Genomic DNA, 17,913 nt, shown 5'->3' with positions numbered 1-17,913 from the left:
TTAAGGCAATTAATGAAAAAGCCTTATCTGCAATGTAGCAACACTCTTTGGGTTGGGATTATCGTCTATATAATTTTATAACCTTCAATTTCCATTCCTGGCAGGATACTTTAAATCACAAGCCGTTTTAATGAATACGACTAACATGTATAAAACCTTTGGTGCAATCCTACATACGCGGTTAGTGGCATGATGATGATGATTTGAAGGCACTCGGCAGCCATGGGGTGTCGTCTCTGTCGTGCATTTCGCAAAAGAAAGGCAGCACGTTAACTATTAAGTAGGGTGCACGAACAAAAAACAAACAGGACCACCATTAAGGTCGCAAAATAATTCACGAGCACAATACCAAGTTTAAAATACGACACCTCGGGCAAAGCGCCGCGCAAAGCGCCACGTGCGGAGGAAAGCCGTAGCTTTGTTGGGCCGCCAGGGTGGCGTAGTGGTAACTCTCGTGCTTCGCAGCAAGTCCAGCCAGGGTTCGATTCCAGACTGGGGGGGGGGGGGGGGGGGGGAGAAATAAACTATAACAATGTAATTTGTGAGTTGGCCAGAACATCCTAATCAAAGCCTATCCTGGGCAAGAGTGTCGGTGTGGCTTTCCTGGTTAAATTGGTAATATTTAGCGCCAACGCAGTTGTCAACGTCGTACTGGGTTCGCTCCGGCTAAGATTTAGCAGCAGGGCACGGGTCAGCTGCTCTGTGCTGCGTCGCGCGTGAGGGCCGTTTTGTGGAGCACCGATCCCATCTTCATCCGGCAGAGCTCACGACCAAAAAAAAAGGCACAGCTTAATGTCTTTGTTGGACGCAATAACACCCCCGCCAGCTAAATGAAAACGAAGCCATAAGTCGCGCCGAGGAATGAATGGGCGTCATTTTCCAGCTGATGGGGGTCATTCCCAAAATGGGGAGGGACGGAATTGTATTTTGCGCCATTCATTCATTTTCGTCGACCTGTTTTATATGTATATAAAAACAATAATCAATATGTGCGGTACATGCAATAGCTTTCTGCAGCCGCCTAAATTTGGCCAACACGAACGTAGAGGGCATTATCAGAAGGCAGTTATTGCGAATGTGATCATTCAACCGTGCAGTGGTTTTCATAATTACACAGTAAATACTGTACGAGGCCACCAAATCCACGAATTAAAATGAAAAAATAAATTCCCGCCCACGCCGAACCACTTCCGTTCACCGTTGGGTAAATAAGGGTGCCGACCCGCAATTTGTCGCGCCACTGGCAGCGGGCCGACCTCGAGAGTCCCTCGATATATTAGAAGGCGTCTTTGGCCTACTCTTCCACGCTGGCCAAGACATCGTCTCAGAAGAGGAGGGGCGAGAGTGCCCACGGTTTTACCCCACCGCTCGACTTGTGGTCAACCCGTGACAGGAAGGTTGAACGGAACCAGCAAAACCTCGGGGTTGCAAGTCCGCTGCCGTCAACCGTGACACCACGGGCTGCTGCGCGACTCACGTTAACCCCCCCCCCACCCTGACACCGTGCAAATTGCAGCCGTAGGATTGAAGGAACAAAAAAAGTTTAACGGCGAGGCATTATTTGCGGGTTTCGTTTCTGCTAAACAACCATCTCACGTGCGTACAGAATGTCTCGGATCGAGTGGAAGAGAGAGTTGCGCAAACGGCGGAAAAGGGCGGGCGCATCGCACCCCCCGACAAAGCAGTGCAGTGAAGTCTCGGCTTGAATATCGGACCTTCGGGGAATTCAAATGCAGCGGGTCAATACGGATTAAAACGCGAATTGTACAAAAACAGAATTCAACAGGAATCGCGTTCACAATGTAAATACTTTACAGACAATTAATAATAACAGGGCACTCCGTCTGGCTTCGGATTTTAAGAAGGATAGACCATTCCTGTAAAATCAGCATTACGCGGGCAATAGCTTCCTAACACTTCACCCCCCCCAGCAGTTCCACGGGGGTCCTTTTAGTGTAAACAACGGCAAGGCTTTTCACGTTCCAAGTTGGTGGGCAAACGTCGCAATGCAGAGAACACAGCCCGGCACGCGCACGCTCTCACTCGCTCAGTCGCCAAGGGAAAACCAAGGAGCCTCCCTTGCGCTGGCGCTCAAGGGCCCCTCGACAGAGCGGAGACGGTGAACGGACGGAGACCGCAGTTGGCACAGGATTCACCGCAGCGGCGTCGTATCGCCGAGGGAGGTTCCACGCGTTCTGTGCTCCTTCCCCGACGGTGGCTGGTTCCGCCCGAAGGAAGTCGCGAGGTACGCGTGGGACGACGCTTAGCGCAGAGTCCAGAAGATTATTTGTTTGTCTTCTCCGCCGCTGATCAGCGAGCCCTTCGTCTCGTCCAAGTGCAGACACGTGACGGCTCCTGCAGCGGTGAGCGGCAAAATAATCACGATAGTAATTATCGCCGTCGATCGTCGTCGTTAAATCACAGCCAGCAATCGGTCACGTGAACCATCATCAGCTGTCGTAATCATCATCATCGTGATTATTATACGCGAATCATCCATCAGTGTCACGATCAGCATCAATAAATTGGCACGTCATGCATTGTAATCATGCATCACGTCATCAAGCTCAGTGTTGCCTTATGCAGTTCTCGAATTTGGAGAAAAATGTATCTACAAATGTGGTTTCCAACCCACTTAAAATTTACTTTACATTTACTGCAAATTATTTTATAATCAAACAAATGTTACGTCCTTTATACAACTTATATTTTTCCCAGCCCATGATGAGAATAGTTCCCTCCATCAGCAGCTATGGTCAATCCACTGCTGGATGAAGGCCTCCCCAACATCACCATCTCACGATACTGCGATGTAAAAATGTGCTACGGGGGTGGGGGGGGGTTAAGATAAACTCTTGCATTTAAAGGATTTCTTATTTTAGTGAGATAAAACTAAAACTCCATCACGAGACGTATTTCTCCAGTGTCAGGACCTGACCCCGAGCACCCATATCAAGATAGTGGGACTTAATTCTAAATTTGAAGTTTTCGTGACTGCAAGGATCCATACACTTTGGTTTTTTCGGTAAAGTCACGTGGGTGAAAAATAAATAAAATACAAAATAAAAATTGGTGATTTAATTTAGTAGTTTTATTTTTATTTTGTTTTCACCTATACGACTTTATCGGAAAAAACAAACCGAGTGTCACTTAACCGAAACGGAGTAACGTGGAGGCGGACCACAACCCCAGGATGGTCAACACGCGATCAGCAGTCGATGATTAAAACACATTATTTCGCTGCCGGGTGAATGTATCTTTGTTTTAAAAAGGGGATGAATCAAACTCCACTTTGATTAGCAAAATGAACTTGGCCCGCCAGGTTTTCCCTTAAGCGCTCGTAAGTGCGTGCGTAAGCCAGAGCAAAGGAGCAAACGGATCGACCGAAAATGGCAGGAGGGGGGGGGGGTAGGGGACGGACAGCAATCAATTATCTTCATTTCAATTAGCCGAGCTCACCAGAACGTGGGTTCTTCGCAAGTCCCCCACACACACACGCGCAGGTTCAATGGTGCAGTGCAAGTGGACTTCAATTAATCCAATGCTCCGCAGCAAGCGGCGTGTTCGACCGGACCACCCAGTCCCTTTTCACCTCGAATGTCCTTCAGCAGACGCATTTTTTTTGGTTTGCGATAAGAATTGGGGATTTGCTGGGAGGTTGGCCGGGTGGCTCGCAGGTCAGGTCAGGGACACACGCCAAGCGCTGCCAAGATCTCTGGCAAAAATCCTAATTTCAGCCGCTCACTGCGATTATATACCAGGTTATACCAGATTACACCAGGTTACACCCGTTTCTCTCTCAAGTGCTGCGGAGCCAAGGGTCTCCGCTGGGTCACCCCTACGAGTGTGCAGAAAAAAAAATCCACCACGTAAAATGTGGTTCTGTGCATAATTTGGCGATATTCCAGCTCTGAGAGTTAAAATATTGATACGACTCTCGCGCGAGGAGAGATCACCTCGCATATGTTGCGCGAGTGGGAACGTTGCACCTTCTGCTGGGGTGGAGAGGTCACTGGAAAGTAATGGATGTAGGCTCCGATATCCGCTTCTGTGCCCCCATTTCCTAACGCGAAGGGATGCGATGCTCTGCGAGAGATCCAAATTGACTATGCCATGGCACGATACCGATATAGCACAACCTGGCATGAAATTTGGGAGGAAATTCCCAAAAATGTTTTCACAAAAAACGAGGCCCCTACCGTTTTGGGCAAATCACATATCAAAAAAATCATCACCCTGGGTGGTGTGCGTTGCGATTTTTGTTGGCTTTGGAACGGCTCAGACTCACCGTTGTGTCCGGGGATTCTGCTGGTTAGCTCCAGGGTGGTTCCATTCCACACGCGGAGCTCTCCATCCTGACTGCCCGTCAACGCGGTGTGCCCATCCCAGCGCACACACCTGCAAATCAAAGACAAAGATTCCCCCGTAGAGCCTTTAGCAGACTGTTGGAGCCAGTGCCGTTAGCGAGCACCTATGAAGGCCGGCACGGCGCACGAGGGGGTAAGTTGGTCAGCACAACGTCCTGTGCCTCTCTCATGAGTGGCGATGTTTAGACACCGCACCAGGTACTCCGTTGAGGCAGTCAACCTAGGGGAGGCCCAGGACCGGTTGAGATAGTCGTCACTGGTGTTACCCACGAGCGGAATCGAACTCTGATCGCTGGGTTCGTAGCGTAGCATGCTAACCACTACCCTTCCCGCTTCCCACACACACACACAAACGACCATCCCATTATTACTCAACCATCACCTCGCCTACACTCGTCAAACACTATTCCCCCAGAGTCAAATTGGTCCCTTTGGCAGTCATAAACGCAACCTTCATTCCCTTGCAATAGAACCATTAATGTACCGTATAACCAAATCACACCCAGGCCAAATGCTAATGAAATCAAAAGGCAGAGGTGCAGCCCTGCAATTTCTTGCATCCTAAAAGAGGTGAGAGCGCACCCAAGGATATAGGTGGCTTTGCCGATCGACTAATTATGTTGATGTGATGGACAGAGACGGCGGGTGGGGGTTAAGAGACTTGGCCCATTGCTTCAACTGCCGTGCTGCGAGAACAACGCGGCAACGTCTGGATGGCGCCAGTCCGGTGTGCCCAACCGTTATACCACGGGTGGCATCGTTAAGATATTAAAAAGATACGAAACGCGAGATCAGTCTTCGAAATAAGCGTGGTGACAAAATTGCCTGGGTGGTGAATCATTACACGCCTCCTACGTACCAACTCAGTGTTTCATCAAGGGCACCACAGTGGTGCAATCTTAACTACATCGCCTGGTATACAGGAAGTCCTGGGTTCGATCCCGACCCCGATTGCCTGCTGTATATTTGGAGTTTGCATGGTCTCCCTGTAGTCACATGGATTTTTCTCCAGGTCCTCTTGTTTTTCTCTCCACGCGTAGAATCAACATGCGTTTAAAATACTTGGCTGCTATGAATTTCCGTCACAGCCATCTCTGAGACACACTTAAGCGGTTGTGCTTTCGCTACGTTGTCCCCACCTGAAGAAGGACGCTTGTGTTGCGCCTGAAACGTCGTGATTTTATTTAGTCGTTTTCATTTATTTTATACCTACGCGACTTTACCGAAAAAAAACAAAGAGTTTGCATTAAATGTTAAATGGGTGCAAATTAAACGGTGCAAAACAGCACAGCGAAAAAAAAAAAATCAGAAACCCTACAAACTAACGGAAAAAAAAACTTCCAGAAAAAATAAATTCTTGAACTTAAATCACGGCTCCAAAAAAAACACGCAAATATTCAAATCATCGGAATCGCAGGAGATGAGACCGGGCCATGAATCACATTACAAAATCCAGATACACACAAAAACAAAGACTCCCCTGTATAGCCTAAATAGACTTTAAGGGCGAGCACCTATTAAGGCCAGCATGATACACAAGGGGGTGGGGTGGCCAGCACCACGCCCGACCGCCTTTGTCTCCCTACTCACTCAACGGGGTCCCCCCCCCCATAGTTTACATGAAGTGTTCTTGCCAATAACATCTGGTAAACCCCAGCAGCATCCGTTCAACAAGCCTGACTTTGCTGACGAGACTCAGATAGTTGAAACTTGTCCAGAGTTTTTTTTACTTAAAGACATACCGCGGAATATAATATGGGTGTGCGATATTTTATTGTACGCGTGTGCGTAAACACAAAACAGATTTTGGTGCACATTTGCTTTCATCCACCAAGTGCAATCTTACATTTGGCCTGCGTCCAAAAAGAAACAAACATCTCAGAAATACGGCGAGACACAAGTTCAACATAGGTACATACACATGCAGAGCGGGAGGGAACGGGAGCGACGGAGCAGGGGGAAGGGAGAGAAAGGAAGCAATTAAGGGAGTCCCCAACAGCACGGGATTGAAGAGGAAGGATTTGAGAGGAAATTAGAAAAGCCAAGAGAGGGGGGGGGGGGGACCAGGTGGCGTTGCCTGGGGAGGGAGTTAGAGAGGGTGGGGGGCGTAGTGGCGTAGAGCGGCCACCAACCGATGGCTTTAATCTAAGTTGTCTTGTGGTTGTTGTTGGTTGTTTGACTTGCATCCCACTGGGATTTTTGCACACAGCGTTGGTGTACGGTGTTTTTGTCTGCAATATTTTGCTGTCTTTTCTTGGATTTTCCGTTTGCACTCAGTCACATATTCACTTTAAGATGTTTTTTTGTTCATGTTTTTTGTTTGTTGCGGTTGCACCCGATTCAAGAGCCGAATGGCTCACAGGGCTATACCTAATACATGAACTTGAACCAACCCACAGAGACCCATAGACTAACAGAGAAAGCTAAACGAGCGGCCACCACCAAAGCAGCAGCAGATCTCGGGAGCAGAGGGAGGCCGGGAGGCAGGAGGCGAGAGGCAGGAGAGGGCCGTAGTTGGATTTGAGCGCGAGGACGCAGATCTTTGTAGTCCACACGCTCGTGGGTGCGATGCCAGCCAAGCGAGGTCACAACCAGGCTAATGAGGGCAGCGGGATTTACTTTGGCATAGAATCTAAAGCTTTATTTTGACTGGAGGAGGAATCCTATCAACTATGAATCTCCTTTCCACAGATGCCCAGTAAGGACCGGCCGTGGTGTCCCAGCAGGAGCACTGGGGGCTTGGGCGAATCGTCACCGCCCACCCCCCCCCCCCACCGTGGTGCAGGCACAAACGGCGGGTGAACGTTGGGCTGGGATTGCTGCCCACGGCCGTGCCGCCGAATATTTTAGCGCCGCGGTTGCGGACGGGAGGGCAAGGGTGGCCTCCGTGAGGCGCCGATGATGGCAGCCAGTGTGTTTTTCACGACGCGTTCCAAAAAAAATATGGGTCGCACATTTCGTTTACCGTGGGGAGTTTACATATTAAAAAAAAAATAATCTTCCAATTATTTCAGGCGCGTATTCGTTCGGTTATTTTAGTATTTGTACCGAGATGTTTGGCACCGCTTATTCATTGCAGAATTACTCTAATGTAGCGGGCACAAAAACCCACAACCATATGCTCAGCAAGATAGTTAAATTGAATAATGCGCCATTGTTCAAATGACATAATTCAATGGAGAGGATTAATTTATGTTTGCTTGAGAAGAAGAATTACACAAGCCGCCGAAGTTATGATAATGTACAGCCCTTTGTTAATCCACTGCTGGATGAAGGCTCACACCGTGTCAGTTGTGTGCGTTGTTTGACCATGCCTCACCATGCTGGTTACATGTCAACCCTGCACATCTTGGACAAAAAGTCCAACTGACGCGACGTCAAAGTAGTTCTACAACGTCCTCTTTTGTGGGCCAATCTCTGCTGGCTGTGAGATTTCCAAATTGAAACGTCTTCATGGACAATCGACAGCACAAATAACCACAAATGCAAAAAGAGCAAAGCTCACACTCGCCGGAATGTTTTCAGATTAAAGTGAGAGTGCCGTTCCGCACGATGTCTGGAACAGACCTGGGCAGCTCGCTTCACTTCAGTTCCTGAAGAAGCTCCCCGGCACGTGGAGCGAAACGTCGGACATCGTGCAGCGCGACCCCGAAAGCACATCGGAGGGCCAAGCAGCAGCACGCGCGTGCACACGTGTGCGCTCGCAAAAAACACACAGCAGTGAAGCGCATCCTCACCTTTGAGGGGTGTTCGCCAAACACGAAGCGGTGACAGTGCCGGTTTGTACGTCCACAACCTTCAGGTATCCATCATCCCCGCAGCTTAGCAAGTGCCGCCCATCTGTCGAGATACACACACACGTAATCCATCATAAGTGCAAAAGAGAAAAAAGAGAGAGAAAAAGATTATCTCCATAAGACTGCCAAGGGCAAGCAGTGTTGGTGCACGCTTATTTAGGGCCATCTAGGCACAGCAGGTCATGCTGTGGCCAGCGACGTGCACGTGTGTGCAAGTACAGCAGGCCTTCTATAGATTAACTGTTGGATGAGGTCCCACCCTGCCCGCTGTGTGGGTTACCAGGGGTTATTTGACCAGGATTCACCACGCTGACCAGTGTGGGTCGGCAGAAAAAAGGAGTGCGTAGCATAGAATAGTACAACCGATCTTTTGTTGCACTGCCTACAACTGCCCACCACTAACCCCACGAAGCCTGTAGCAACCTAACAGTGCATTGTGGTCCCCTCCCCCCCCCCTTCACAAGCACTAACCAGGGACAAACCTGCTTAGCTTGAAAGAATGACTACATCGAACGTACCGCCGGTGATTTGGCCAAAGGCATGCATACACAAAGATCCCCCGTATTGGCTTAATAGGCTGCAGGAGCAAATGCTGTTAAGCGAGCGCCTATGAAGGCCGGCACGCCTCGTCTCCCCAGTGACGATGTTTACACACCGCATCAGGCACTCATTTGAGACAGAGTCGACTCAGGGGAGCTCCAAGAGCAGTTCAGATAAATAAGGACCGACATGGACCGTGAGCGGGAATCCAACCCGGGGTCGCCGAGTTCGTAGAACACCACACTAACCACTGCGCTACCGCTCCCCACACACACGCAAGCTATCAGGGCACAAGATAAGAAGAAGTATTCTTCATTTATATATATAGGTCGTCTCAAGCAAGCACCGTCAGCGAGCGTCAATTAAGATGAGCGTGGCACACACAGCCAGCACCACACGCACACTTGATGTCGATGTTCGGCACACCGTGCTAGCCGGTTCTCGGTTCACGCCGGAGGTGGACTTAGCGGAACCCCAGGGGGGGGCCAGGTTCAGACACCAATTTCAGCATCTGCGTGCGGCCAGGTTTCGAAAATGGGGGGCCCACAGATTGTCGCGCAGCGTGCCCGGACACCCTCGCCGCCGCTCGCCACAAGCAGTCGGCTCGCTGAACACGAGAGAGACTGGTCGCTCAGCGCTTAGTGCATCGCACTACAAATACACCAGGCTTCGGAGTTTGATTCTCAACTCCCGGGCTTATATAAAAAAAAAAAAAATTTAATCACAACTTAAGGACGAACTTATTCTGAAAGGGATTTTTCTATTTATATTTCTTGAATCTTTCGTTTTGGGTTGCGTTTATTGGCGATAGTCTCGCCGTACGTTTGTGTGTTTTGAACGGTGCCTGTCCGCACCTCCGATTAGCACGGTTGGCTCCGTGCGGTGCGAAAGAAGTTCAACATACAAACATAGGGATCTACGGGTAAAAGGCGCTAGAGAATTGTAAATTATCATCCTCATCATCATCAGTGGCGAACGATATCCAAATTTGATCCTGGGAATCCCCCCCCCCTCCCTCTTCTCCAACACGCACTGACCAGCCTGGTGAAGTATGGTCAAACAACCTCGATGACTGACATGGCGTTGGGGAGGACTTCATCCCGAAGAAGTGATAATTTACCAGATGACAAAAACAGCTGTATAAATGATCATGAAAATTATTATCAAAACACAATGTGGTTTGCCAAGTGGGCTGCTCTAGGGCAGACGTGCCCAGTTGCCCCCCCCACCCTCACGCTATCACAGTGCCAGTGCAGAGTGTAACGATGCACAACCTGTACGGAGCACTCGTTAGCGCTTGGGCAGCAGGCACCGCAGAGCCAAATCACTCCTCACCCTCGTTACTCCCTAGGGCAGCCGGAACTTAACCCCCAACGCCCGAGCTCTCACATCTAGTCCGAGAAACGGTCCTTACTGAAAATGTTACACCGAAATATAGGAGAGAACGTACGCGCAGGTTAGATGGGTGATTTTAATCTTCATGCAGCAGTGGATAGAGCAGGAAGATAAAAGAATGGAGAGATGCCGAATAACACGTACAATATCAAGAGCTATAACTGTAAGCCTCGCCACAAGTCAAGTCTTTATCATCACCCTATTCCTAATCCTTGTGCAAACACTAAACCCAACCCTTAATCTTAATCTTAGTTCTTGTGCTTCAAGCTATAACCATCGCCCTAACACTAAACACGGACGATAACCCTCACCATACCTTTAGCATTAACCCTAGGTGCTGAACTTAGCCTTCAGCCCGAACATAGAGCCAATGCAAACACCCACCGTAAAAGCTCGCCTTAACCCTAGCTCTCACCCCAGGTCCTAACTAGGGCTCAAGCTCCTAACCCTAGCGCGAACTGTAACCCGAGCACCAAACCCTAACATTCACCCAACCATCCAAATATTCGCTCTCACCAATTATAACCCTTGCTCCCAATCCGAACTGCCTAGCCAACAGCCACCCTCCGATCCAGACTTGAACCCAAGCTCCAAAGGCCCTCCGATTCTCACCGGGACTGAAGGCGATGTCGTTGACGGTGCCCACGTGCGCGTGGAGCTGCCTCAGCACCACGTAGGCCTCCAGATCCCATATGGTGACGAGGCCGTCTTTGGCTCCGGAAGCGAGCATCGTGTTGGCCTCGTTCACGTGCATGCAGCACACCTGCGGTCGACGGGTACGACGTGCGTGCCGGCGGGTTTTCGGCCGTGTTAGGACTCGGTGCGTGACTGTGTGCCGCCGTGCGTCGCGTGCCCTCACTCGAGTCTGGCTCGACACTCGCCCCCCACTTAGGCTGCACGTATCCAAGTCTCTGTGGCGGCCATTGCACGAGTGATCAAATAAAACCAGGTGGTCTGTTTGTAACAATAGGATGGCTTGCGCCAGTAGCAGGCGATGTCTAAAAAAAATCAGTCCGAATTGTGCTGACCAGCATAATGAAGTATGGTAAATAACTGCCGGATGAAGGGGGGGGGGGGGGGGGGGCCTTCATCTAGCAGTGGATGAACAAAGAGGCTGTGACTTTCATGCGTGGAAGGAAACCAAAGCTGCTGGAAGAAAGTCAGCCACACGATAGTTTCCAAGAAATCCTTTACTGTGGATTTCAAATCAAAGTTAGGACTTTTTAATGACCTGCTCAACACCCCATTACTCCCAGGACAATATCGCAGTTAATACATTATTTACGATTGCCTGCCAAACGGAACGAGATATCAATGGATAGTTCGTTTTTCACCCCCAGTTAAAATAATAATAATAATAATGTCACCAGCCTGGTTAAATGGAGGATAAGCAACTGAACAACACTTTAACAAATTGGTTATTAACTGTTGACATTTGCTAATTCTAATGCGATGCACAATATCGATCAGATGACAGGATGCAGGCAATCGGTGCGATCATTACGAGAAGCATTTATTCATTGACCTTCGGGGGGGGGGTGTATTAATTATTTATTAATTAAATTGTTGCAAACTAATGGAGTCTTACCCCAGCATCATGTTCCAGCTCTACAAGGAGCTCACAGTTGTTCCGCCGTTGACTCATCAAGTCTTCAGCCCGGCATGACCACATCTTGGGGACAAAAAATGAAAAGACAAGTACAGTCACGACGACAAAGTCAACCGTGTGCCACCCCACCTCCCCGTATGAACCTACAGAGGCTGTTTGGAGCAAGTGCTGTTAGCAGGGACCTTTAGAGGGATAGCACGACTTACTAGGAGATCGTGAAGCCAGCACCATTGTTGACCGCCCGGCTCCCATGTGCTCATGTTTACACAACGCACCCAGGTGCTTGTTTAAAACTAGTGAGCATTTTTTTATTTTGCCCGCTAAGGCCCACCGAAGCTGTACAAGCTCTTTTTCACAAGCGACCTGGCCACAAATGATAGCACAATGGAAGTGGCCTTATTACGTGGACATTTATAGCAGCTAAATATACTCTAAAACGTGTGATGTTGATTCTAAAATGTGGGGGGGAAAAACCGGACGACCCCGAGAGAGAGAGACGTGCAAACAGTAAAGATACAGGCGTCATGGCTGGGATTGAATCCACGACCTGTTGTATTACCAGGCTAGGTAGTTAACCATCTTACCGAATTGGCGACTCAACTACATTAGGACAAATGCCTGATGTTAGCCGTGGCCGGGAATCGAACTTGTGTTTCGTGCGTCCATGGCATAGCGTGCTAACCGCTAGCACCACCGCTCCCCAGGCACACGCGCAATTATACAGCGACGTACACGGGACAGGCGAGCGAGTACGCGCGTGACCACAAATCAACCGAAGACACGCGACCACATGGTAAGCCACGGCATGAGAAACGTCCATTCATACACACGTCCGCGACTCCTCCACGGGTGAGTAAATACACGCGCGTCTGTACAGAGCTCGCATTCATCTCACTTTCACAAGGTACAAGGTAATGTAGCGTTGCGCACACATTGATCAAGGTGCTCTTGCAGGTGGAAGGCAATTGGACGGTGTACCCCTTTCTCTCGAGGATGTCGGAGGTTAGTGTTACCACATTTTTCCTACGCGTATAGCGATCCTGTTTGTCAGTCCACCGCTAGACGAGAGCTTCCACATGCCGCGTAGGGGAGTGGGCGATTAGTCGACCATACTTCACCGAAGCTGCGAGTGCAGGCTGGTGAAGGCGGGGATCGCTACGTGGAGCAATAGAAGTACAAAAACCGCTACAGATTTCGGTGCACTGCCTCTCTGCTAACCAACGCGTGGAATGGCCCCACCCAGACACCTCTAAAATATTTCGATGTAAAGCTTTCGTGACTGCAGGGATTCATCTTCTTGGTTCTTTCGGTAAAGTCACGTAGAATGGAAGTAATAAAATAATAAAAATAAACGAATAAAATAATTCTCTAAAATAACCCGATGGTGGTAGTCGCCCCAAGCCGAACGCTATCCACGCAAAGGGTCCTGCTTGGCTAACGAGATTTGTCACAAAGCAGAGGGAGAACGGTGGCATTTTTTGCCGTGATGTGCCTAAAATTTATAAACGGGAGTTTTTCCAACTGCAATGCATCTTGTTTTGAATATTTACAAACAAAAAAAACTTGTGGAAAATGTCACTTTGTAAAATTCAACCAGGGTCCTAAAACATACCTGGTACAAACAGATATAAAAAAAATGTCTGCTACATTTCAGTGCATATTAGGTCATCAATTTCGTTCACAGCTGCAATTAATTTAAAAACAAACACAATTTGGTAAGGGAAAATAAAAACTCACCACATGTCAACAATACCGTCTGGTCTTAAAATAAAAATAATATATAATAGCTGACGTTTCAGGCACACTGCCCAAATCGTTGCCCGTTATATAATTTTCCCCACAAAGGTCACACACAGTGTTGTTATTGATGCATGTGGAGCGTTGTTTTTGTTAAATTCTGCTTGTGCACCACCGCAAAACAAAGAGGAAGATCCCCCGTTTTGCCTTAACAGACTGTGGGGGCAATTGCAGTTAGCGAGCATCTAGAAAGACTGGCACGGCACACGAAGGGGGTAGGTATCCAGCACCACACCCGGCAAACGTTGTCTCCCTCATGGGAAAGTTTACACACTGCACTCGCTACTCATTTGAGGCCGAGCAGATCTAGGAGAGGCCCAAAACCGGTACAGATAATCATCAACCAATGCCAACGCAGCAGCAGCAGCAGCACCAAATAATGCGTTCAGGTGCCAAAGGAATGATTTTACGACAGAATATCCAATTGGCAGAGGCAAGAAAGCAATGAGATCGTTATGTTTCGGGGGCAAACAGTTCCTGACTTCACGGTGAAAACTTAAACCCATTCACATCACGTATTTAAAACATAAATACCATTACCTGTAATTGCTCTCTCTCTGCTGTGGTGCCCACCTGATGTAGTGGCTGACATTTTTCTTGTAAGCCACCATCATTCCACCCATTAGGAAATAATGCATTGGAACTTGTTACTTAACAAAATAACCAAACGCCGCACATTTGTTGTTTGGCTTTTCTTTGCGCGCTGACAAGGCTGCGCAAAAGTTTTGGCAGCAATAATGTGTAGTTCATGAAACACACCGAGCCATGCATGAAACCCAAAACTACGTGCTGCTGGGAATAAGAGCACCACTCAATCAGCGCATGGTAGTTATATTGCAGGAGATTGGCTGTACACTATCGACATCAGTCATGATCACTCCACTGCTGGATGGAGGCACCCAAGCAAGCCGGTCACACTTCACGGACCTTGTAGAAGGGCTGGACATCAATAAAAACGTGTTTTTTTTTCTCCATTGCCACAGATTTAAACTCAGGAGAGAATGGGAACAGATCTTGAATATTTAACGAAGCAACAGCCAAATCGTTTTTTTATTAAACCATTTCCTCCTCTTTAAATAATTAAATTAAGGGATCGAGTGGTGGCGCAGCAGTTAGCGCATCGCGTTTTGAACCCAGCGGGCAGAGTCGATTCCACAGTTGACACAAGTGGCGAGTGGCGTAGGAGCTGGCAGGAGATAACCCCCCACCCCCCTTCAAACCGCACTGACCACCATCGTGAAGTATAATCAATCAACCCGCATGGTCAGCGCAGCATGGGGAGGCCCTCATCCATCAGTGGATTGAAAATGGGTTGTACATTTTTTATTAATGCTTTCCAACCAAGGTTGAAAGCGTTAATGCAATAGCCATGTCTGTCTGTCGATCTCGTTAAGATGATTGAATATTAACAAAATTGCATTCGTCTCATCCTGCTAGTCAAGATTTACCCTATTAGAATTTAATAACGTTTTTCGGTGACTTACAGTTGTACAAAACTGATTTGCCACATGTCACAACCATGCATACGCACAAGTGTTCTTCCTCGTGTTCGTTAAATACACAAAAGTAAATAACTCTGAGTGGAAAAAAAACTTTTAACAGAGTTCGAAATGTGGTTGCATGCAACGGTGTAGAATACTCTTATGTTTTTTCGGTAAAGTCACGTAGGTAAAAAATTAATGAAAGTAATAATAGGGATAAAATAAAATAATAAATCACGACTTTTAGAAGGCAACACAAGTCTCCGTCATCAGGTGGGACCGTCACAGCTAGATTTACTGTATCAAGTGAGGCTTCACTTGATACAGTAAATCTATTATTACTTTTATAAAATTTTTACCTACGCGCCTTTACCGAAAGCTTCAAATCTAGAACCGTGTAGAATTTTTCGCACTGCACGTAGCTAACTGGAGGTGCGGGGGAAGGACAACAAACCAAACTAAAAAAAGTGGTGGAGTGGGTGGGCGAGCGAGCGTGCCATGGGAGTCGTTGTTGGCCAGGGTTCGTGGTAGCGAGTGGCGCTCCTCCTTACCTTGACCGTGGAGTCCCAGGAGGCAGTGTAGAGGACGTCGGCGCGCCAGCAGACGCGCGACACGGCGTCATCGTGCCCCATCAGCGTGTCGTGCCTGCGGCCAAACGCTATCGAGTAGAAGTACCTAATGTGGGGGGGAGGAGAAGAGGGGAGTGGTTAGCGTGCCGCGCTACGACTGGAGACCAGAGTTCGATTCCCACTCACTGCATTTATCTAAACTTGTACTGGGCCTCCCCTAGGTCAACTCGGCCTCAAATTAGTACCCGGTACACAGTGCCAACATCGCCACTAGGGAGACAAAGGCGGCCGGGCAGTGTTGGCCACCCACCCCTTGCGTACCATGCTGGTGGCCTTGAGGGGGGGGGGGGGGAGATCTTTGTCTTTGGAGCGAGAGGAGGAACAGGCCTAGCGGCTGAACTTATATGAATGTTCCTACCTCGGAATCGGAAAATCTACTCATACTGGAGGAATCTGACGAGCTATAAAGCTATGTTTTATTATTTATCAAGTAAAAATTTATTTTATTTGTTGTTACGCGGATGATGGTCCTGTTTAGCGCCATATTATATTACAAAGGCTGCATGACAAGGGAGGTCCGTGGTGCTGCACAAGCCCAGCAACAAACAAAAAACATCGACATTGCAGCCAACGAGTACAGCAGGAGCCTAAAGGAATATTACACAACTGATAAATCGAGGTGGTATAGCTATGAGGACAGCAATGGACGGTGGTAGAGAACCGGCGAAGCAGCCGCCATGCGAGCGAAAATGCCAGGAAGCAGCAACAGCAGTAGTTACAAAAATAATATTATTTAAAAACAAAAAAATACATCTATTATTGAATCGAAGGGCAAATTAGCCGGCTAGTGTACAGTTGGAGACGGTGGACATCATGCTCGTCTTTGCGGAATAAAACCGCCAATTTTTTTGTTTTGCCGATTTAGACAACTCTACATTGAAAACTGGCAAGGAACGGTACCCACTGACTCCTGAATTAAGGCCCTGCGATGTTGAATGGGCGCTGATGTAGATTTAATAGTGTTCAATGATTTTATAATTTATTTTTGGAGAGAATGTATTGCATGTCAGGATTTTTTCCTCTCCAAAATCCTCACCAGAAATCGATAACTCATTTTCAATACCGGATTTACCATCATGATCGATGCAAATCATTTTCAAATGTTATTCTGTCCATGAACAGCACTTGCAAATACCTCCATTTGTTACTGTGAAAAAGTAAACACCATGAATAAATGAGGAAATAAAAACAATTCTGTAAACATTCCGACCAAAAACATTTTTTATTTACCGAAATATTTGTAATCCTATTGTATACTATCTCGTTGTGATGGTTTGGCAGGGGCATTGGTTTAGCACACTGTGCTACAAAACCTGGGAGGCCCGAGTTCGACGACTCCCAGCGTCGACTGACATCAGGTGGAGGAGTGATATCCGAATCAATTCTGACCTTTGTGGTCAGGCGTGGTGGTGCATACCCGATATCCAATAAATGTCCTGAACACCGTTTGAGAGTTATTTCGTTGTAAAGATAAGGTTGACTTATCAGCCATGTTTTGTCCACTGATGGATGAACGCTTCCCCCTACATTGGTCGCCATCCCTCGATTGCTGTGCTACAGCTGGGCTTTGTGCACACACCAGTCTACACCTACTCACCTCCGCGCCAGGATAGCGAATAGAAAATCGGTGACCTCTGTACTGCCAAGTCTGGCGTGCTGATCATTTACACCACTACGGTGGCAGAGCGCAATGAATGTGACGTTTGACATTTAATGTTTTTTTTTACAGGCACAGTTATTCAACAACCCGGATAATCCACTCACGAATAATCTTAAGGAGTAACGGTATTATCTGGGAGGTTTTGTGTCTATTCTGCTTAGCACTCATCTCAAGAGCGGAGAAGCAGTTTTATTAGGTTTCCTCCAGATTCATCTGGTGTCCTGCCATAGCAAAATTTTATTAGAAAGCAAAAAAAAAATTACATAGTGTGGGCCAAATGTCCCAATGCTGAAACGTTATCTATAATCTACTCAATTAGGATTATGTAACAGCGACAACGTTGGCCGCGCCTGCAAAACCTTGACAGGAGCCTCCTGAAGAAGGAGGTTTGAGACTCGAGCTAAATCATAAGCCTCCTACAACTATTACGGCACAGAGCAGCGAGCACTTACACGTTGTTATCCCAGGAGCCACATATAACGGTGGAGTCTCCAGGGAGCACTGTGCATGTAGACAGGGCCTGTAATGAAAAGGTCATGATGAGCAATTACTTTACAAACGCTGAATGCCATTCATCTTAACACACATGTGCATGCATATATTTATATATATATAAAGATGGATATTCCCCCATATAG

General features: G+C 47.8%; 1 protein-coding gene across 1 annotated transcript in view; it reads right to left on the bottom strand.

Annotated features, from left to right (window-relative positions):
- Positions 1–736: 736 nt before the first annotated feature.
- Positions 737–17,913, bottom strand: part of NSMAF (neutral sphingomyelinase activation associated factor) — a 60,908-nt gene continuing 43,731 nt past the window's right edge. The window contains exons 25-31 of the mRNA XM_078613817.1: positions 17,728–17,795; positions 15,538–15,661; positions 11,688–11,771; positions 10,712–10,862; positions 8,105–8,207; positions 4,289–4,398; positions 737–2,355 (exon numbers count right to left, since the gene is read on the bottom strand). Of these exons, the coding sequence (XP_078469943.1) occupies positions 2,264–2,355; positions 4,289–4,398; positions 8,105–8,207; positions 10,712–10,862; positions 11,688–11,771; positions 15,538–15,661; positions 17,728–17,795 (732 nt within the window). The 3' untranslated portion in view covers positions 737–2,263. The remainder of the gene's footprint in view (positions 2,356–4,288; positions 4,399–8,104; positions 8,208–10,711; positions 10,863–11,687; positions 11,772–15,537; positions 15,662–17,727; positions 17,796–17,913) is intronic.

This window comes from Lampetra planeri, chromosome 42 (genome assembly GCF_965212315.1).
Source record: "Lampetra planeri chromosome 42, kcLamPlan1.2.h2, whole genome shotgun sequence".
Classification (NCBI taxonomy): Eukaryota; Metazoa; Chordata; class Hyperoartia; order Petromyzontiformes; family Petromyzontidae; genus Lampetra; species Lampetra planeri.
The sequence above is the reverse complement of the archived record's forward strand: the minus strand, read 5'-3'. Positions and strand labels throughout refer to the sequence as shown.